We start from the raw sequence: 24,134 nt of genomic DNA on the forward strand, positions 1-24,134 counted from the left end.
GTCGACTCCATCTTTGCCCCTAGGGTAAAGACAATATAAACGATTTTCACAGAGTATTCATTATTTTTGTGATCCAGTGCTAATGCCAAGACTCACTATACAAAAGATACAACTGTAAATGGCCCATTCCCTGATGCACTTCAGAATTTACCAATCCGAGTTAACCAATAGAAGCAATTAAGAACAAAATGTACCAGCATGTAGCCAGTCATTTTAGCCGGTCAGACAAAAAATCAAGCGTGTCCGCTTGCCCTCTGCGCACTGTTGCGACTCCACTATGGGAAATTATTTACACAGTGTAACTCAAATTTGACACATTATATACAATAAAACACTGCAAATGCTCTGTGTCATCAGCTTTATATCTTTACTGATATATCTTATTTATTCATATGATATATATCTCATGTACGTAAATACCATTGGTACATCAATTATTTCAAAAAACTTTCTTTCAACATAAATGTTTGTTTTACAACAGTATACTGATGATCTTTCCCTGCCCAATGCATTTCGGGCCGCCTGGCCCTTCGTCAGGGGCGGTACCTAAAAAACAGAGAAATGGATTCTATCACTTAAATGTGTAATGTACTTCAACGATGCATAGTTCATAGCATGTCAACATGTGCGTTAGTTGCAGTCACTAACTATTTGGTTTAGAAAAAACCTCTGAGTTTAATCAAAATGATCATTGTATCGTACTCACTTGAAACCAAAGGTGTAATGTGAAGAAACAGTGGTGTTCAAATCTGTCAGTATGAAGACCCTTGATCCGTGGCTCTATGAGAGAAATAATATGCCTGACTCTCATGTGTAACACTGTCTTTAACATAGACCTACGACAAACGTTCAAACATCATGACTTACTAGATGCTTGTAAACACCGAAAGAAAATACTCCTAATGTATACGACTTGGCTGACTGTTATAGGCTAATCACACGAGAGCTGTTAGTTGTTTCACCGCGTAGTTAATTGTGTTTAAGAGATTAATTTTGAGTACCAGTGTTGGAACTTAGGAGTGCCTTTCCCACCACTAACTTTTATTTTAGCCGGTCAGACCATAAGCTACGATGCATGATACTTTCCACAGGAAACATATCAGAATTGGGCTGCAGAGCAATCTCTTCCATTTTCAGTTTGAAACCACTGCAATTAGATAGAATAGATACCAGTGACAATACCACCTCAATAAATCAGAATATCTCAAGACTACATATTCCCTTCTCAAAACACGCTAGTTTAAGCAGTATTCTACTCCAAGGTTGTAAAGTGGCTAGGGGTTGACCAGCTTTTCTGGGCAGATCCTGCTCTGGACCTGTAGTGCCTCCTTCGCAGAACCTTGGAGCAGAATACTGCTTAAACTAGCGTGTTTTGAGAAGGGAATCCCCCTCTCACACATAGATAAACACTTTAGGGCGTGTATACACATAGTCTGAATTACACACCCACTAGTTTAATCACACACACTTATTTTAATTTCGTCCTGAAGAAAGCCAGCATATTCATAAGGCACTGGCTGAAACATGTTGACCCACCAAAGGATGTGGGAGGTCGTAACTCGCCTCTAACATCCAACAGCCTTATTTTTAACCGCTGACGGTGGCCCAGGTATTAAAGTTTAATTCACCTCCGGGTACTGGGACCCCCGCCAAGCCGTTTTAAATTCACATTCATAACACTCTTCACCGCACACTCAGCGACATACCTGCTCCGCTGTAATCAGGCATCGAAGCACACCCGGGACACGCTAGGTGTCACTGGGTGGGCCCGATGATGAAGCATGCCACACACTAGGTTGGTGGGTGAGGGCTTCATGAGCACACTCACCAGGTGCTCCTACCCCCTGACGAAACATACTTGAGTCCTTAAAATTTTGTTAACTTCTTATACATAAGCTAGTTTCTTTTTGATTTACTAAATATATAGTGCCAACTTTTACTCTCTCAACCTCAGTCAGCAGTCAGACAGTAAGTAGCTCCTTGCCATCATAATAGATCAGCCCCTAGCCCAAGGCTGTCAAGGAAGGTATTGCACTCGTTTTTGAGCAACTGCACAGCAAGACAACAACATGATTTTTTTGCACTGGTGAGCACTTCCTCAGGCATTACTGTGACAGAAATAACCCTCACCCTTGTTATGGCGCCTTGCCTCTGGCTCAGAAGCACCGACTGAAGTAGCTGTTTATCCTATAACAGTGCATGTAGTAGTGTAGGCTATCAGTATAATAATGGTTATGGTAGATGTTCACTTCTGGCACTACTTAGTAAAGAACAGATGATGGATGGAGTGCTGAACAATGCAAACATTCACCCCCAGTCACAGATCTGGGTTTAATACATCATTTATTTTGCTCACCAGTCCATCCCAGTTAGGACCCAGCCATATGCAAATCAGTCTTGACCCTGCTCCTCATGGGAACAGTCCAGCCCGAACAGGCAGGCGAGGTCCTCCCCAGACAGGAAACAAGCATCCTGGGACAGGTTTCAGGGTATCACCCCTGATCAGCCAGGCTAGCTTGAATCCTTGTATTTAAGGCATTATTAAAGACTGTTCCTTTTTAAATTTTGTACATTTAGTGAAAGTTTTTAAATGAAGGAGGTAAAGTATTGGGATACACAAGAGTAATTACAGCCACACCTACAGCGTACTTCTAATATTTATTTAGAAACATGATGTAACTTTATTACATCATCATCTTGCTACGAGGTCACCACTTTGTGTTGTTCTATTTTGCACAGATTTTAACATTATGAAATTTAATTTTTATATCAGATGGTACAGTGAAAACCACACTGTTCACTGATAAATTAGCCTATAGGCTCCTGCGAGAGCTGCAAGAACCCAAATCACAAGTGGGAGATACATGTGTTGATGGCCTTCCTTTAGATTTTTAGGACTGGGTCTGCTCGCTTCACATACAAGGGGAGAGAGCTCTACACTTTAACTGCCTATACAGACACAGCTCCTTCTCTCGAAATCTAAAAGTGGGAGAAGCGTTAAAGATAGTGTTTGGCAGAGTTTGCGATGCCAGTCAGAGAGTAAGCATAGTTTGGGTCATCAGAGTGTCCTTTTTACCAAAGTGGTTTATACTTTGCCCTATTCTGCAATAGAAGGCAATGCAGCAGGGGGTAGTTTCTCATTTGGAATCCACTGTCGATAACTGTGATTTCTGAGGTGCAGACATTCTTTAACAAAAATGCTTAATATCATTGTATGGGATGAGAATGAAAGCAGGTTCAAAAGAGTCATTAAGCTTCCTTACAGTGAGGCTACCAATTAGTGTCGGCCGAAACATATCACTACCTACCTACAGGTGCTGTTGTGTAGTTCCACTAATCAGTAGGAACTGCGCATTTGTCGACGACATGAACTTGGGGATGGTGCCAGACTTGCACCTCCATAAGATATGTAGACCCTTGGACCAGCTAGCTCACAACGCCACTGAAAGCCCCCCTAACCTACAGAGGGAGTGAACAGTTCTGGCAACTACTGAACATGACAACCCTGTTCCTCAGGAACTGTGGTGACAGATCTGTAACCTTTCCCTCAGGTACTTGTGCGCTTTCGCTCAGTGAAACATACAAAAATACACAGAGGGACGTTTTCAATATTTTATCGAAACAGTGATTCTTGTATAGAATATATGTGCTGCAATGAGCAATAGACATATGCAGATGAAAGTTATAATAAGTGTGAGGATGGTGAACAGAACAAAAAGTTTCACCATCTTTCTGAGACAATATATATATGTAATCGTATGAAATAATATGACAATCTAGAATACTCCTACTATGCAAAACCCTAATCTACATGTCTAGGGTGTAGATGTGAGTTCTGCCAAGAAACCCCCCACTGGAATACCTGGTGGGTAAGAATGTCGGAACCCATCTTGGACACGAAAAGGACAACCCTCACGGAGATGTCAGTCAATTGCCTGGTAAATAACCGCAGCTTGCACGGATCCCTCTAAGTCAGCACAAGTGTCTCCTCTGATTGTGCTCGGACACAAAAGATTATATATAGAAAAGGTTATCCTTGCCTGCAGCCAAGATTGTTATCACACTGACCCTTGTTTGTATTCTACAGATAGCTGTTCCTCCATAGGTTTGTAAATAACAAACATATTTCACCACCCACGTGAAGGCCATGTACACAATGCCAGGGCAATGTGATAGTGTTCTGGCAAAGTTTATTCGTGTTGGCAAGGTCGGTGTTTGCAGGAAACCAATCCCCAGTGTCACGAATGCAAATGTGTGTCAAAAGGAAAGTGAAAGCCGCTTTAGTAAAGATCCATGTACATATAAAATGGCAACGGATCCTATTAGGTCTAACTGGAACATATGGCAGTGCGCCACACATTACGGGGGGGAGTAGAGCTCCTGGAATCTTTGCCCCTGGAGGACAGACTACTTGATAAATACATGCCTCGCAAAGGCACATCCCTAACATACAAAATACTGCTTAAAAATGCTTCCGACAACCTCCTTGACTTAAGGCTTTCTCTACAGGCCAGAATCCAACTCATATTGGCATGTATCACGCACAAGTCATTATACTCAAACCCCCCTGCATATCTTGCCCAGAAACGTATGATATCCGGAGGAACCAAAAACTCCCGGACCACCAAAGACCTCTTCCTCCAACCAGCACGTTTTCAGAAAAAGAAAATGTACAAACAGGCCTTCTCTGGGGCAGCACCAAGAATATGGAATTCACTCCAGCCAGCCATTAGAAGAATCCCTTCTTTGGTTCGCTTCAAAAAGGATGCCAAAACCTTCTCACTGGGCAAATTCCTTGCCTAAATGTTGCCCTCTAATCACCTAGAGACCTTGCTCTACTTCTGTCTAATGCATCCCCTTGGAATACCCAGACACTATCCACCCGGCACCTCTGGGCATCCCACCATGGACCCTGGGACCTTCGTTTCTCGTAAAATGTAAATGTAAAATGTACTTACTTGTCCTTTTTATCCCTTATGTATCCAGCCCCCCCCCCCCCCCCCCCCCCCAAGTCTTTTGTATACTACTGCTGATTCCTGTAAAGCGCTCTAATACCCTAACTGGTCAAGTTTGTGCTCTATAAAATGCAAAAATAAATAAATAAATAATAAAATAAATAAAAGAGTGTTGGGACCAGGACCGTGGAAGTTTGGAGGACGAAGAGTGGGCGAAGGAACTGGCATCCCCTGGAGAGGTGGCTATACGGGCAGGTTTTTTGCGTAGTCCAATCAGAGATCCTCCACCACTCCTGCCACAATCAGATTACACTGGTAAAAATGGGTAAAATATCTAATGAAAGCTGCCTTCGAAGCTGTGGACACACCAGCACTTTTTACCATATAGTGTGGAACTGTCCGATACTTCGTCGCTTCTGAATGACAGTGATTGTATGCATGTATGGGTGAGGTCTTTGGAGGCCCCCTCATTGCCTAGGCAAAGTGGTGTCTCCTGAAAATCTTGGAGGAAGTGGACCGGCTCTTCATGGAGCATATATGTATCACCCTTGGGTTGGCTGTCGCCAATCGGAATGTGGCTAGATTATGGGATGTGGAACAAGCACCGCGATTGGAGGATTGGAAATGTGATATGGATTGGTGTATGCTGGCCAAGAGGATAATATTTGAAGGTCGAGGATGGCCCCAAAAGTGGGCAAAGATCTGGGGACACTGGAATAGCACCTCTATCAATGTCTGAGAATTGGGGAGGTGGGGAGGAAGGGAATGGAAAGGGTTGATGCTTCAATTATGACAGAGTTGTTGTCACTGTTTGAGGCTTAGGGACTTTTTTTTTTAACAACCCTTTTTATTGGCATTTCAATAAAAATAAGTATAAGAATCAGACTAGTTTCACTTCTTGACATTTCAATGTCAGGTCAGCATTCCTAATTACACCCTAGTTCTTTACCAAACTTATGGAATTTGGACAAAGATGGCACAGTTTAGCCAAAAATTGTGGAGCCATACTTTATCATCACAGCTAGAATTTGGAGTCTCTGTTTTCCCCCAGATTAAATTTGAAAACATTTAGCCCTCCGCTTCTTGAATCAGTGTCACTGAGGCTGGCTGCTGTTACAGTTTCCCGTCAGGTTCAGCAATACTTGTTTGTCTTCACCGTTAGTCATCCACTGTAGCAGATCAGTTTCCAGATGTAGTAGGTATTTGTTTCACATTTCAGCAACAAGGCCACCTCCAAATGGACCCTGTAAGCAACTCTTCAGTTTTAAGACGGGGGTTCTTTTAAGTCCAAAAGGAACACACCTTGTGTAAAGTCCTGCATCCCCGTTTCCTGGATGTGAGAAATTGCGAACAATGTTAGAAAGTCCCAAAACTACTATTGGATCCGAGTGGATCCAACCCTTGTGAGTATCATCTGCTTCCAGATGAAGCTGGTTGAATGAGGTTATTGTACCCATCATAGTACCTTTGCTAAGTATAAAGCCAGAGTGGTCAGTATCCATTACAGTGTTAGTCTTTGGAAAGGACTGGAGCTGGTGAGTAATGGGTCACACTAGTAACTTAACAAGATAAAGCTGGTCTGATATTGGACACATTGCCAGGTGCATCCAGAGAAACCCAGAGCAATGAAATCAAGTTATAAACAGCGACAACCACTCCTGCAGCTCTGAGTAAAATCAAGACCAGCAAGACATAATTGCTGCTGGGCAACATCACTGTATTCATCAGGACAACCCTAAAGCTGCTCCAATTTAGGAAAGAACACTATATCACAACACCTTAACCATCCACAAACAAGCTCCATCTCCTTGTGCTCATTGCTTTATGCTTGTCTTTGACTCTGTACCGCGCTCCTTTACCTTTGGCTAGGTTTGCACTATGCAACTACCATATACAAACATACATGCTGACTAGGAATGTTATGCCCTTTTAGATATACTCGAGGTACCCATAAAGGACCGAAGACTACCATTTATTGGTGTTGTGAGTATGTAAAAACCCTCATAGTAATAGCAATCAGTGATGTTGTATCTAGGTTGGGGAAACATTAGAATGAGAAGAATGATTTATTGTTTTAGGCCTTGTCTCACATGTTATTTGTTATCCTATGTAACAGTAATATACAGTCAGATTCATCATTGTCCCGTTTTGCGAGTCCTTAATAGCGATTATTAAGGAATCGCTATTAAGGACTTGCAAAACGGAATTCATGTAGGAATCGCTAAATAAATTGCGATTCCTACACATTCCTTATTTGCGATTAGCAAATTTCTAATCGCAAATAAGGAATAACTCCCCATTCATTACTATGGGCCGCCCATAGGAATGAATGGGGAGTTATTCCTTATTTGCGATTAGCAATTTGCTAATCGCAAATAAGGATGCGATTTCAAGGGTGCCAGGGGTGTCCAAAGGACACCCTGTAGCACCCCAGAAATGAAAATGCAGACTGATGTTGCGCACACACATGTCCAAAGGACATGTGTGTGTCTAACATACAACTGAGAAAAATGCACAAAAGTGCATATTTCTCCGTTTTCGCTATTTACCACGAAGTCAGACTTCGCGGTAAATAGCGGCAAAAAATAGCAAAATCGCAAATTTTCAAAGGTTCATGAATAGCATTTAAGGAATCTCAAATTGAGATTCCTTAAATGCGATCGCAATTTGAAAAATCGCTATTATTTGCGATTTTTCAAATTGCGAGTTCATGAGCCATTGATGAATTTCAAATGCCATTTTTGCGGGCGCAAACGTCCGAATTTAGCGATTCGCACCGTTTGCGCTCGCAAAAATGCTTGATGAATCTAGCTGTTAGTGCTTTATATCACGTTTTTTCTTGTCTCTAAATAAAAGGTGGTACTAATATCGAACTTAATGATTTTCTTAGTGAACCTACCACAAAGGATGGAAGGGCGAGTTGGGCTTGCTGATCACAGGAAAATGTCAGTGGCAAGCCTTTAACACACTGATCAACTTTGTCTGCTTCACATTACAAGGATAAAATGTTGTCTGCCTTGTAGAGCCATCAAAGGGAGGGATGACAGAGTATGTGGATCACTGTTGTTGCTCCTTGATTTGATGAATCCAGATATGATTATGATACTCAACATGCCTTCATTGGAGATTATTCTGGACAGATAACACTTCTGAAGCTGGAGCAGAACACAAGCTCAGTTATTTCAACTCTCAAAGGTCATGAAGGTAAGTGTCATGATGCTGCTGGTACTTGCACTTAAAACTGTTTTATATAAGGTTAGTCGAGGAAGATAAACATTTGGTGATCAAAGCAGCCTCCGATATTTTATCATAACTACAGACTCTTTCCCACTTTAATAGTATTTGGTGACTTTAATTTGCTGGTGGACCAACAGATACTCCTCTTCTCCAGGAAGCATTGAATCGATGTCAACTAGTACGTGGTTTCACCCGCAACAAGGACCATATTTTTTGCCAGCTTTTTGCTCATGAAAGCATTTTGATGGGACACTCCCATCTGCCCATGTTCTGGGCTTATCATGAAGCCATTCAATATGTTACACCTGTGCTGAAAAGTAGGAGGGACCAGCCGGAACCTGGTTCCTGCAGCTATTTCTGAGCCAGATGCCCAGAGAACTATGCTGAATTTGTCTTGGCTTTACTTTCAGACGCATGGATATAATGCAGCACCACCGGTCTGTTGCCTGCATTCTGTTGAGAGCAGCAATGTGCATGCAGTATTTTTACTTCCAACCAGGCCTAAACCAAATGCCTGATTTAAAGGGTTTTCAGCCCTTCTTTTGTTCAACTATCATCTTGGCTGGGAACCAACTGAAGCCTAACACCTAAATGCCAAAGAAATAAAGGCACACAGCGTATCAATTCGCAAGTACTTTGGAGAAACTAAGGCTCAGAGGCAGGTTTATGGCTTGGTTCAATCCCCTATGTAAGAGATGTGCAAACACTCAAATAATGGAAGATGTATCTATGTTCATGAGTATTACACAAATATTGATTTTAAAAGGCACCTATATTTTTAATAATTTTATAGCACTGCTCATTCCAGTATAGGGGTTCTGAGTGCTTCACATAAGACACAGAGACACAATAAATCATACAAGTATGGAAATAAATGCCCACTAAATGTAACATAAGGCAATGAAGGTTATAAGGTATAGGAATCGCATATCGTCCATACTTGTAGACAATATAAGTTAAGTGTGAATGGTTGGGAGAAACACAAAGTTAGCACATACAATGTAGCACAGTGATTGTGGTTGTCTGTACTAAAAACACTGTATTACTCCCAAAGGAACCCTTCTATGCAATCTTAGATCAGCCTAGGCACCTGCTCCCACTTACCTTGTACTGTTCCACTGATCAGTCTAAAGCCCTTTTGGACCCGGCCATCAGCCGGTAGGTCCTGCCTCGATGGGCTCCTCCTCTCTACCCCTTCATCTGCTCTCACTCAATCCTTCACACTCTTTCTTTGACCTTTTCTTTCTTCTCTGCCTTTTGCGCTCTTTGTGTTTGTGTCTGTGGCAGTCTCATTTTTGTGCCTGTTTTTCATTTTTTTTTTGCTTTGGCTCTTGTGCCCTTTAGTGCTTTTCTACTTTAGTGCCCATTTGTCTTTTGTGTTCCTTTCATTGCTCAGCCCAGTCTTCTCTGCCCATTTTTGTGATCTTTCCTTGCCTTTTAGTGCCTGTTTTTGTGTTGTCTAGACTCCTTAGTTTTTCAGTTTTTTTTATGTTTGCTCCTCTTGTCTCCCTTACTTCTCTCTCACTTTGGTGACTCCCTCCACTCCTCTCCAATTCTTTTTCTGCTTCCCTCCTCTCCTTACCTGTTTTTTCATGTGCCTTCTTCCACTGCGGTTTCCTGAATCTCCCTAGCCTCCCCTATGCTCCTTTCCCTCCAAGGATTTACTTAATGGCCACCACTGGGCACACCGAAGGTGCACAAAAGACAGTCCTTACTGCACCCATCCATACATGGACCGTGCCCAGCGCCACAGATCCGGGTCCATCTGTCTACCACCGGAACACTTCCTGCGACTTGCTAGCACGTAACATTGGACACCGACACAATTAATGCCCCCGCACCTCTCGGCATGACCCTTCCTAATTCGCTTACTGCCTTTTCTCTTGCAGCATCTCCCCTATGCCACCAACCTCATATACCTCACCCCACATCGCCGGTATGCACCTCAACACCAAATATCTATGCAGGCTCACCACAGAGGTCTGGGACCTCATTGACACACACTCCCCGGACATCCTTTTTCCCCAACGAAACATGGCTCAGTCTGTTATTCACCTCCGCCATCGCAGAAGCCATCCCTCCTGGCTACAAGATCATCCGCTGCAAAAGGCACTACAAACCTAGAGGATGTCTCGCAATCATGCACCCTCACTTGCACAGCCGCAATGGACTAACCATCTGTGCTCATGGAATACATGCATTTCCAGCTACATATCAGCCACTCTACGGCCATCTCTGGCATCCTTACTTATCAACCACCAGGACCCCTCACCTCTTTCGTTAACCTCACCAACTTTGACACTCCCATTGCCATTAGATCCAACAACTTCCTTTTGCTCTGCGACCTCAACATTCATCTGGATGTCCCAACAGACTACAGTGCCACCGACCTCCTAGAGAGCCTCAACAACATCAGATTCACACCATTCATGTAAGGCCCGACTCACATCGCCGGACACACACTAGACCGAGACTTCCTAGCCAGGAACAAGATTACCTTCCTTTCAGCCACCTCACCCTACTCACACCATCGTTCACTTCTACATCAAAGTACCCTACTCCAGCAAACCCAAGCCAGCCATCAACTTCAGCTGCAACTGAAACAACATAACAGAAGCAGACTGTACCCACACCATCTTATCCATCCAGCCTATCCTTACAGACGACCTACAAACCGTCCTATCCACTTTCAACTATTGGATATCAGTCTGCACCAATACCTTGGCTCCCATGAAGAACATCAGGCATACAAGAAAGTACGCTCAAGCATGCTGGTACACGGAAGACCTGAGAGACTCAAAGATCTATTGTAAACAACTAGAAAGATGACCGAGAACGAGCCAAGACAACACCTCTTGAGACACCTACGAATCTGCACTCTGAAGATTCCACACCCAGATCAAAAAAGCCAGGAAAGCTGCCTTTGTGCTCAGGCTAGAATTCTGATCCAACTCCAGCAAAGAACGCTTCAACATTGTCAAACAATTCACCAATCCAACAGCAGCATCCAATACCATCATCCCTTCACAGGTACTCTGCGATGAACTTTCTGATTTTTCCACAACAAAATACTAAAGATCTATATCAACTTTGCACACCAAACCACTGTAGAAGAAATCATCATGCAACCCAACCACCACCACCAGGAGCACCCAACAATTAATGAACTGGAGCCCTCTCACCACAGAGGACGCCACCAGAGTCGTACAGACCATCCACTCCAGGTCCACCACAAACTCCTTCTCTCACCACATCTACAATCTGGGGAGGTCACTGATCAGTGCAAACCTCACCACAATCATCAACTCCATCCTCAGTGGGAAATTCCTGGATAGCTGGAAACACACAAAAGTCTCAGCTCTCCTGTAGAAGCCCTTGGCTAACCCGAAAGGTATCAGCAACTACAGACCCATCTCGCTCCTTCCTTTCCCAGCCAAAGTCTAGGGGGAAAGATATCAACAAGCCACTCCATCCAGTCAGGGTTCTGAAGCAATCATAGCATATAAATTGCCATCCTAGCAGAAGTAGACAACATCCGGGCCATCATGGATAGAGGGGAAACCACCTCTCTCATCTTGCTCGATCTTTCAGCGGCCTTTGATACAGCCTCCGATGCACCCTCATTGCCAGACTCCAGGACTCAGGGACCTGCCCTGAGTTGGATTGCCTCCTTCCTCTCCCACAGGACTCACTGAGTCAGACTCTCCACTTTCACTTCTGAACACAAGAAGTTTGTCTGCCAAGTCCCCAGGGCTTCTCCCTCAGCCCAAACCTATTTACTGGGTGCATGGCACCCCTTGCCTGCATCATAAGAGCCCCATGCATCAACATTACCTCCTACGCCAATGACACTCAACTCATCCTCGCCCTCACCGACACAAACAACAACACTAGAGCCAATTTCACCTTCTGCATGTCCAACGTGACCAACTGGATGTGAGAGAACTGCCTTAAACTCAAAACGGACACAACAGAGATCCTGATTTTTGGAAACAAGCTCTCCTCTTGGGACACCTCCTGGTGGCTACCTGATTTAGGTTCCACGCCTACCCCCAGACACTATGCAAGATACCACAGCATCATCCTTGATGACAAACTCACGATGAACAAGCAGGTCAACCAATGTAATTGCATCCTGCTGCCTCATCCTCAGAATGCTTTGCAAGATTTTCAAATGGCTCCCCCATGCACACAAGACGCACAGTCACCTAAGCCCACATAACCAGAGGGCTCTTGTATGGCACTGTATCTCCAACCTGCATACCGAAAGACTCCAGAGCATCCAAGGCCCTGCTGTCAGACTTATACTAGACATCTCCAGATGGCCTCACATCACTCCCTGCCTCACTGAACTACACTGGCTACCCATCCAGAAAAGTTGCAAATTCAAGCTGCTCATCCATGCCTACAATGACTGACTTCAACTGTACAAGCCTTCCAGACAGCAATGCTTCACCTCTCTCTCCCTCGCACGAGTACTCCACATCGGAAGAAGTAATTCAGGAGGTTGTGCCTTCTACTTCATTGCCGCCAAGAACTGGAATGAACTTCCTCAACACATCAGGAGTGCTATTCAGTTTCTTCAAGAAACTGAAGCTCTGGCTGTTCAGTTAAGAGCACCACCCAGCCTACGTTCGTGGTCCAGCGCCTGGACACCCTCATGGGTGATAAATTGCGCAATACAAATCAACATAACCTAACAGATTGAGAAAGAAAACAATAAGGATCTAATCCATTGGCTTCCAGTTTGCATGCAGCTTTTTGATGCCAGTAAATAGATCACTGTGCTTTGTCAGAAGGATTGCAACTTATGAACTGGAAGTAAATAAATTATCTAAGTGTAGAAAGTAGTAGCCCACTAACTTATCTACATAAAATGCAAACCTGTGATCTGCATGTTACACTATGTGCTATGCAGCCTGCACACTAACCACTATGCTACTTTGAGTCAAAACTGTGCCTGTATAAAACGCTGAACTCTCCAAGAGCTGCCTTAACCACTAGAGTTCTCTTACCGCTATTATAATCTCCTCAAAATTGCTGGAAACCCAAAGATCTCTGCAGCAGATGTCTTAACCCTATAGAATATTTTAAAATGCCAGCCTCATTGTGACCAAATAAATTAGACTAGTTTTACTGACACATATGTCCTTATTGTGCATTTCGTTGCAGCTTATTTTTTAAATAAGTGTATGAATGAATGAAGTGGAATTTATTCATGCGCAACTTAGCTCAATGGGCGTCAAGGCGCCTAACTCAAAAACTAGCTGAGGGCAACAGATAACAGGAGCTTACTGATAGGCCTTAATGAAACACCAGGTTTTAGGAGCTTTCCTAAAGAGATCCAATGAGGGCTGTGATTTGATCTCCAGGGGAAGTGTGTTCCATAATTGGGGTGCCAAGATGGAAAAAGCCTTACTCCCCCATCTAACCTTCCTAGAGCGCGGGACTACCAGTTGGTTTAGCTTAAGAGAGCGTAAACATCTACTCGGAACATACCGAGTAAGCAGGGATCCAAGAGCATCGGCAGGGCCAGCCATGAGGGCACTGTAAGTGAGGCAGAGGAGTTTAAAAGATACTCTGGAGGTGATAGGGAGCCAATGAAGACTCTTCCTCGCCATGGTCGCAGAGGACAACCAAGGCAGGGCCAGAACAAATCGCGCCGCCGCATTCTGCACCACCTGTAGGCGCTGCAAAAGGCCCTTGTTGGCCCCGGCATAAAGTGAGTTACAATAATCGAGCCTTGAACCAACAAGGGCAATCACAACCTGCTTACGTGCCTGTGGGGAAAGATAGTGAAGGATTCTTTTAAGAGTCCTGATGACACCCCAACATGTGGCCACAGTCCTGTTAACCTGAAGTTCCATGGAGAGCCGGGTGTCGAAGATGACGCCTAGATTCCTGGCAGATTGTGTGGGAGTGGGGCAGATGCCTAAAGATGGAGGCCACCACTCACCTGACCACATGCCCTGGTCTTTGCCAAAGACCAGGACCTCTGTTTTGTCACCGTTCAAATTTAGGGAGTTGAGGATCATCCAGTCTGCAACAAGTTGCATGCAGGACCTAAAGTTGGACGCGGTGACACTCACAAAGTGGGTCAGGGACACCATAATCTGCGTGTCGTTGGCGTACGACACTACCTCCATCCCCTGAGATCTTACTAGTCTTGCAAGGGGGGCCACGTAGATATTAAACAGGGTCGGACTCAATGCCGACCCCTGTGGCACCCCACATTGCAAAGACTTAGCAGGGGAGAGGAAATCTCCAAGCATCACACGCTGCTCTCTCTGCTGTAAGAAAGAGTTCAGGAGACTAAGGGCCGGTCCTGTTACCCCTGCCTCCCTTAACCTAGATGTTAAAGTAAAGGGAGACAGGGTGTCGAAAGCTGCTGTAGGGTCCAGCAGTACTAGCACGGTGGTTTGGCCCAGATCTACTTTCCGGCGGATGTTATTTGCGACCTTAGTCAGAGCAGACTCCGTGCTGTGGAGCTTTCTGAAGCCATGTTGGGACCCATCCAAGAACCCCGAGGCATCCAGGAAGTTGGAAAGATGACAGTTCAGGTGGGCTTCCAACATCTTAGCAGGGGCCGGCAGAAGAGATATTGGTCTGAAGTTCTTCAGGAGCCCAGGGTCCAGGGAAGGCTTTTTAAGAAGAGGTTTTACAATCGCCTTCTTCCATACCATAGGGAAAGTACCCTGCTCCATAGCTCCATTCATTATTTCCAACATAGGAGGAAGAATGATGTCTCTACAGTCCTTTAGTACTTTCAGAGGAGCAGGGTCCAAAGGAGAGGCTGATTTCGTTCTATCTAAAAGCCGGTTGAGTCCATCCATGGAGAGCGCAGGGAAGTGGTTTAGGACTTGAAGGGAATCAGCATCCCAAGATTCCAAGTGCTTAACTCGAGAGGAGTCCTCTTCACTCAGGGAATTCCTCTGAGATTGTAAAGCCAGATAGATGTCATCTATTTTTTTATAGAAGAAATCTGAGATGTTATTACATAGCTCCTGTGAGACTACCACGGGGTCAGGTGCCTGAAGAGAGCAGAGGGAGTCCACGATCTTAAAGAGCTCTTTAGATGATGTAAGAGAACTGGTCAGGTTGGTGAAGTAATCCTGTTTCTCCTTGATAACTCTGCTTTTATATTCCCGTAACAGGCACCTGTAGGCTTACCGGTCCATCGGATCCCAGGATTTGCGCCAACCTCTTTCCTTCCTTCTACATTTTTGTCTGAGAAGCCGCAATGTTTCTGTGAACCAGGGGGCTGTAGGTTTTTGTCGCGCCACATATTTGAGTGAGGTGGGGGCTAACTCATCCACTGCTTTAGTGATAGAGTCGGCAAGTTCTTGTGCCGCCTCATCCACCGCCCACTGAGATGAGACATTAGAGTTTTGAATAAAAGGGGCCAGAGCCTCATTGGTGATATTTCTGAAGCTTCTTTTGAGACATTTCTTGATGGTAACCGAGTTGCCCTCAGTACGGGGAGTGTGTAAGTACAACGGTACTGCTAAATGATCAGACCACACTATCAACAAAGGAACACCGACTGTTAGCCTAGAATCATTGGAAAATACCCCATCAAGGGTATGGCCAGCCTTGTGAGTCGGGTAAAGTATCCTTTGGACAAAGTCACAAGCCTCCAAGGCGCTAACCAAGGAGGAAGTATCTTTAGCAGCCAGATCATCTAAATGACAGTTCAAGTCCCCAAGAATAGTAAAAAAAGGTCTACCAAAGTAAGGTTCCAGAATTCGAAAAAGCTCAGGGCAAAAATTCGTTCTAGGTCCTGGAGGTCTATAAACAAGAATTCCAGTAAAGGAAATCGAGGGGGCACACACAATACAAAAATATAGAGCCTCAAAGGGAACCGAAGGGACCGATAGAGGTTTTACAGTACAGGAGAGTGTGGTCTTAAAGAGGATTGCCAATCCACCTCCTCTACGACGCACTCTATCCAACCTATGAAGTCCATATCCTTCAGGTATAGCCAAAAGGAGATCATGACCAGAGGATTCAGAGGCCCATGTGTCGGTTACAAAGACCCAATCGGGTTGCCTCATATTTACAAAGTCGTGAAAATCTATGTTGTGTTTAATAAGGGATCGCGCGTTGAGCAGGAAGCCCTGTCTAGGTGGAGAGGTCAGCCGACCATGGGGGGGAGCAGGCTTCCTAAAAGCCTGTATAGTAGATTTAAAAGAAGTATTACACGAAAGACATACCTGCGCCTGACGCAGGGCCTCAGGAGGGAGCCGATGATGACACAAGAGCACTGGGGGTCTAAGAGACAATAGGTCGCATAGTGAATATCCCCGGATTGCAGAAATGGAACTGTCAGGAGTCCCAGGGTCCAGCCCGTCCTCAGCGCGTCCTCAGCGTGGACGGGCGCAGACGGGCTGAACTCTGGCGTAACTCCGGCGTCAATCAGGCGTCCCCGCTGCGCATGACCGCTGCGCGTCTGCATGACTCTCTTTTGTACACGCCTAGCGTCCTTCTGACGACTAGAGCGTGTAGACTACCTGATGGAGCCGAAAGGCGGCAGCGTCTACTTGTAAGATGGCGCTACTACAAAGGATTAACGCCGGGAAGCGAACCCGCCCAACAGCGGTGGTTTTCCCAAAAGTTACAGTGCAGGTAAGGGCCAGGCGTAATTAAGAACAGGGAAAATAAAAGAAAATGCAAAATAAATAGAAAAACGAGGTGCGATTAAAATTAGCAGCAGCTCATGTCCCGAACCGCACTGAGCGCAGGCACGAGTTCTGATGACAGCTAGAAAGGGGTGTGTGGTGACTGTCTGACTTTAGAGCTCCACCCCATTGATCCCACCACCTTTCCTCTGCCTCACCTTGACCCCTAATTTATGGGTTCCTGGAGAACTTGTTTTGTGATTTCAGCACTGTGTTACACCATGCTAATTTCCCCACTTCCACTTTTAGTAAATGAAAAGGTGTGAAGATAACATGTTAGCCAATGAAGAAATGTGTGTATTGTGTTTAAAGACCCATATGAATGTTATTAGATTTTTGTATTTTTTATCCAGGGGAACTCTCTCTCATCCTCTCAAAAAGGGTACAGGCCTATTGAATTGTTGGTTCCATGCAAGTCAAAGCATATTCTAGAGGAGAAATAGCCACCCCCACGCATAATGGAGGTACACTTTGGCTGTACCGCAATTAAAATGGCAACTCTCTGATGCCAAACAGTAAAATTGAATGGAGTATTTCCACTTAATGTAATTGATTGATGAGTTTTTATTTTTTTTTACAAAAAGCACAGGACTCAACAAAAATGTATATGACAGTAGGATAAAGCTTTTCAATGCAGACCAGAGGACTTTCATCCCAGTAGAAGGTTTGGACCAACTGCTGAATCCTGTGTTTCAGTGATTCTCATGGCCAGAACTATGCCTTAGACTGCAAAATCATCCCGGACTGTGGTCTATGTGAAAGAGTTGATGCACAGTCATGTGCAGTCTTATTCCAAAAAGAGAATGTATTTGAATACACCTCTTGCTTGCTGAAAATAGTGTTATCAGATCTGAATACTATGAGACCTACATTGCCTCTACCTAAAACTTCAGAGTCGCAGATTTAAAATCTAGACACAGAAAGATTGCTTCAACTACAAAAATCATTGGGGTTTATAGACATAAGGTTCTTAAAGTCAATGGGCAAATTACCATATGGGTCAGAAAAATTATTCCTTTTCAGCTTGATAAATAAGAAGAGGAAAAACACAGTACTACCTTTAGGAACCCTTATTTATAGGCAGATATAGTTAAATACCCTTCAACGTCTCAAAGCAATGGCTGAAGGGGCTGACCTGAACAAACTAATAATTTACGGGGCCTTAACTAAATCCCTATGTACATCGGAAGCAGCCACACAGTAGGCTTCTCCAACAAGTATCACTGTAATGGGGGTGGGTAGGGGGGAGGGGGGAGAGTCTGAAAATAGTTATGCATAGCTGTGCGTTGTGGGTCCATATTCTATATGGCAGAATAATGCCAAGCATGTGAACTTAAAATCGTCTCAAGCTTCAAAATTATTTTTATAGGCAACTCTTTTCTTTTAATGTATGATTCTGGGGATGCGTGTGTGTGTGGGTGTGTGCGTGTGTGTGTATGTACACGCAATTTCATTGACATTTTCTGAATATTTCTTTTTTTTATTTGCCTTTCTTCTCTAACGTTTAGGTCAGACTCCTTTCACGAGGCCACAGAGCAAATAGGGGCTACTGATCCCCTTTTGTGGATCTGGTGTTGTTTGCCTCTTATATCCCTGGTTCGATCCTACTACGGCTATGTAAACTAGCCAAGTACAATCCCTTCAGCACTTGACCCTCAGTGCTAGCAATGGCGCGTTGTTGCAGGCTTCTCAGGAGGTTAGTGTGGGATACATCAAGCTCGAACTAAGCAAACACCCAGCAATGCAATGCTATGATTGTCGAACCCAGTGCTTGTCTCTATTTTAAAAAAGTACTTCAATACTTACAAAGGAAATACTACACACTGCAATATGCAGATACATATATCCACTGGCATGGTGACACCGAACCCAGAGCTCAAGTTCTCCTCCTCCCCTGCCTTCCCTTAATTAGGTGTCAGAGATGGCACAGCTGATTTTAGGCACAGTTGCAGTACTACTCCATTTTTGTGTGTGTTGTTTTACAGTCGTACTCCAAATATATAATCCTCACCAATGCCAGTCCTTTTTTCAGTCAGGGCCTCTCGGCACTCCGATACCTCCTCTGATTGAAGACCCGCCAAGTATGATGCTTCAGCCCAATTGTCTATCCATGCAATCAGCAGCTGTGCTAGCCACAACCCAAAGTCTACCTGGCGAGCAGGCTGGCATCACTGCAGTCTTCAGACATATACAGGCCCACTTCTGGGTGCAGGGTGAGTCTGGTTGAGTCAGAGTTCATGGTGCTGCTGAAGGCAATTCCAAGGGCAGAGGTGCAGGTTCAACATCATTCAGAGCTATGGGACAGTAGCTTAGTCCGGCCAATCTTCTGGGTGGTAGAGTTCGCCTCGGACACTCTTCGGACTTGCAGCAGCATGATCTGCTTTGGGCACAGATATTAGGAATGTTAGGGGCGCAGTCAGTTCGGGTACACTTCAGACCATTGCTATGATACAGGCCATTTCCAGTAGCCCAGTGGCACAGTCCACTCAGGCACACTTTGACATTGCCTCAGTACAACTGCTTCAGAGTCACAGCGATGCAGACCCCTGCGGAAACAGTTCAGGCCAGTGCCACGGTGCAGATCTCTTTTAGGTTCAGTCACTCAGACCACCTGGGCCCACTAATAATATGCAAAAGGTTCTGCCAGGGCTGGAATAAGAGGTGCTCGACATGCTTGAACAGTTTCTCCAGTCCCTGACTTTTAGTTATATGGGGTTCTGGCTAGTTGTCAATGTCTGGGACCCACACGTTTAACGAAAGTTGTTGTTTAGTTTCTGATCTGGAGCCAGGGTGAAGGACAGCCGAGTCGGGTCCACTGATGTGTTCGAAACCACTTTACTCTGAGGACCACAGCAGTGTATGCATGCCCCCTATCCTATGCAACCATCTTGCCTTTTTTTATTTGTGTTGTTGTGAATCTGTGGTTGCAGATGTCTTTGTGTGATCTACTTGATGCCGGGCAAGATGTCATTATCCCACTCATGAGACAGTCTCTGAAATGTCTTGCTTCAACTAAAACCAGTCATAGCCTTCTCCAATGAGGCAGATACAACATGTCAGCACTTTGTACCAGCGTAGGTTATTTCTGTAGTAAGCGCTGTTTTTTCCAAACACCACAAACTCCAACAGCTTGTCAGTTAAACAGGAACACACATTAGACAGAAGAGAAGCATTGTTTTAAGTTAGGTTGAAATATGTAGAATATTGCTTTAAATATATAAATTTCATTTTGTTCTAAACCTGTTCACAGGTAGCGTTGCTTGTTTATGGTGGGATCCTGTTCAGAGACTACTTTTCTCAGGAGCATCTGACCACAGCATCATCATGTGGGACATTGGAGGGAGGAAGGGACGATCTTTGCTTCTGCAAGGCCATCAGTAAGTGCTCATTTTCAGTTTTCTCTCTATGTGTTATATGATTTGTGAGCCAGATCATGTTTTTTGTTAATAGCAGACCATGTGCAGAAAGTCCATGATTCAAAGAAAAGATACTATACCTGCCTGACTGCTTGTTAAGTAAAAACTAAGAAGTATGAAGTAATTAGGGCAGGCAGGACAACTTGTAAGGTAAGTTTATTTAGTCAGCAGTCCCCAGCAGTGGAGCAGCATCTAATGAGCAACGACCGGTGACCACCTGCCAGTCACAAACAAACGTTCTTAACAGCATCATAATGACACTGACTGGCTCGAGGAACACCTTGTGCCCAGCTCAGGTCAATAAAGCAAAAACAGAAGGTTGCACATTACTACACATCTTCCTCCTTCACACTGCTGAACAATAGCAGGAAATTACATAAGCAAAAGGCACCTTAAAAATACACAAGTAGTACATTAAGCTATATGGTATTATAAAGCATTATAAAGAAACTGGAAAAGAAGCAAGGAATCATGAGAATCAAAAGGTAAAAATAATAGAAGGCAACAAAAGATACAAGTCACCGGAAAGTGACCATCACCTCATAATAAAACCTAAAGATCTAACTTAAAACAAAATCATTGAACTTCTTAGGATGAATAACAATCCTTTTAGTCTCATTAACAAATCTATATACTGTTCCTGACTAGCTAATGATTCACACACCTGTTCCTGCCTTGAAATGGAAGCAGAATTACCTGGCCCCATGTACATTTCACCATGTTTATTAATGCACTGAAATTTTGAGTCAATTGCCTCTTCCACCAGTGGACAAGAATCATCACTCGCATTAGGTGTGGAACACATTTCTAAATCACTTTACCTGGAGATTTAGCCCTAGAATCATCTCCTGCCACCCTTCCTTGAGCATATAACAAAATAGGTAACTCACACGATTCTTCAGCCTTGTTTCCCTCTGGATGAGTATTGTTAAAATCTGGAAATCAAACAAATTGTGAACCTGAGTCTACCACTATAGTATCATTCAATATAACGTCACACCATTAGACAAAACATGATCTTTAGTTTGAGGATTATTATCACAAAACCACAATTTAGCACAAACCTTGCTAACCTGTTTAAACTCCACCATGAACCATTATTCTCCTTGGTGTGGGTTTCACCCAAATGGCAGCTATGAGCCAACCTGATAAGGACGGGGCGCACACCTTTAGGAGGAATGACAGTCTTCTTTGAGAACTAAATCACCTTTCATGGTAATGGCGTCTTTAACTTTCCACATAATTTGTAAAGTGGGACTAAGTATGTTTTCACATGGCCAACCCCTATGAATGAAATCCTAGATTTTTAACAGTTCTTTATCCTCATGATTACCAATCACTCAAGCCTCCCTGGATAACTTGCCTCCAAATAAAATAAGAATGTCTCCGACCATAGCCAGTACACACTCTATAGACTGTTCCATGACACACCTATTACTTACAATAGTTAACCTTGACAAACAATTTGCAACCACATTTACCTCACCTCTTATATGATCTGCATGAAAATGGTATTCATTCATCTTAGATCATATCCGTGCACGGGGTGCAGATGCCCTTCCAGTACCATTACTGTTCAGCAAGGACAACAATGGTTTGTGGTCTGTTTTTAAAGTAAAAATTCCTTCTCCCTCAAGTAGGTCTTAACATGTCCCACTGTCCATGCACAAGCAAGTTCCTCATATTTGATAGTGGAATACCTACTCTCGGAACTTGACAAAGGCCTCGATGCAAGAGCTACTGTCCTCTTGGAACCTTGACATTTCTGACTGAGCATGGCACCCAAACCTCTCGCACTGGCATCCACATACAAATAACTTCTAATCTTTTGATCAAATGGAAACAACGGTAATGCCTTTACAGTTGAGTGTTTCAATTTGACAAACGTATCATGATGTTCACTATTCCACAACAATTTCACTCCTTTTTAAGGAGCTCTCTTAAAGTCATGGCGAAAGCGTGTCAACAAATCTTAAAAAGAATTTGCGTAATACCAAATATGAGTGTAGTTGATTCTGGTCCCTGGGAATAGCCAATTTATCAATTGCTTGAAGAAGGCTGGATTTAGGAGAAATACCCATCCTGGAGATTACGTACCCAAGATACTCCACCTCTTGGGTGAGAATTTTACATTTCTCCATCTGGAGAGTCATTCCCCTATCCTGTAAAATGATTAATACCTTTGCTAAATGTGAACTGTTCAATTCCACTGAGTCTGAAAATACCAATGACCCCTTGCATTTACTTGAACAGTATGAACATGAGCTTCTGAAAAACTGACGCAGCAAAAGCTAGTCCAAAGGGCTTTCAAATGTATCTGAACGTACCATCAGGAGTGATAAAAGTTGAGAATTGTCTGCACCTCTCCTCCAACACAATTTTGTGATATGAAGAGTTGAGATCCATCAAAGTGAAATATCTCGCACCCCCTAATTGAGCTGATAATTCTTGAATTTTGGGTGGATGGTGACATTCTACTATAATCTGTTTGTTAAGGGACCTCGAGATTGCACTCAATCTCAAAGAACCATTTTTCCTTTTTTTTAAACTACAATGATTGGAGACCCCCCATTCCGAAGTGTCTATTTGTTCAATTACTTGGGGGTAGCACTCTCAACACTGAGATATGTCCTCCGGGTTCCTAAAAAGTCCTTGCAAGTAGGTTTCTTAAATGATTAGTTGAAAGGTAAATAGAACACTTTAAGCGTAAAAGATATTCAAATATTTATTCATGTATTTCACTTCTCGTTGCATTCACAAGAGTGTATTTCATCATCAAAATTCCATTAGTGCACTCAAATCATCCCAATGCATTTCGGCATTCAAATCATGCCTTCATCTGGGGATATGTTCTGTAAATGAAGAAAAGGTAATTGTACTTAACATTGAGTTCATACTGTTCAACAACTATATAATAGTGTAAGTGGACTATGAAATGGAGGCGTGTGTGAAAACATGCTGGAAATCATAATAAAAGGTGACGCTTCGGATAGGTGAAAGCTGTGCTCCGTAAAAATGGTATCACGACCGACTCGTGCATGCATCGTGCGTTTCAGTGAACATATAAAGAGGGGTATAGAGTTGCACGGAATCGCTATGGGAATGGATAGAAAGAACGAATGTGTATTAAGCGCTATGGTTCAAACAATCGTGCTGTGATTACAAGACATGCATGCAACTAGTAACAGAACAGTTATGCAAGAGGTTAGCTTACCGTAAGCGTGCAAAAATAGATTCCCAAACGCCGACACTCTTTACTGTGACCGGGTTCGAACGCGGTTGTGACCCGGAAGTATATATAGCAAGGAAGTTACGCAGAAGCGAAGCGTGGTGAGATAGTTAAAGGGGACGTGTATAGCATCTACAGAGTGGCGGTTGCGTGTGACGTATATCCTGTTTAGACGTGAAAATATATGCAAAGAAATGTGCGAAAAGAACACCAACTGTAAATCGGACCGAGTGGAATACCTGTGTTACCTTTGATGTACTGTAATTTCAGCTTAAGGCTCCCTAATACGCACAGTGGTTAGCTCGTAACATCACCCATATAATTGTACTTGCACTGAGAGTAACTTACTGAGTTCACCGATATTTTTAATTCCGTAATCTTTAGGCCTCAGCATTAATCAGATTGATGTGTTATTTTCATTTGCCATGATTTTTACGTGTTTATCATTGTGTTGGGTTTAAGATCAGATCGTTACTGTTATTGCAATCCGACTTACATATTACCTCATGTGCATACTATATATTTACACAAGCTAACTCCGATTTACAGTTGGTGTTCTTTTCGCACATTTCTTTGCACATATTTTCACGTCTAAACAGGATATACGTCACACGCAACC

The 24,134-nt window shown here is 43.7% G+C and overlaps 1 protein-coding gene across 1 annotated transcript in view; it reads left to right on the top strand.

Moving 5' to 3' along the window:
- The window catches only part of WDFY1 (WD repeat and FYVE domain containing 1), a 385,159-nt gene that overhangs the window by 259,067 nt on the left and 101,958 nt on the right, over nt 1-24,134 (top strand). Inside the window, exons 6-7 of the mRNA XM_086943866.1 lie at nt 8,047-8,159; nt 20,121-20,247. Of these exons, the coding sequence (XP_086799992.1) occupies nt 8,047-8,159; nt 20,121-20,247 (240 nt within the window). The remainder of the gene's footprint in view (nt 1-8,046; nt 8,160-20,120; nt 20,248-24,134) is intronic.

This window comes from Lissotriton vulgaris, chromosome 11 (assembly GCF_964263255.1).
Source record: "Lissotriton vulgaris chromosome 11, aLisVul1.2, whole genome shotgun sequence".
In the NCBI taxonomy this organism is placed as follows: Eukaryota; Metazoa; Chordata; class Amphibia; order Caudata; family Salamandridae; genus Lissotriton; species Lissotriton vulgaris.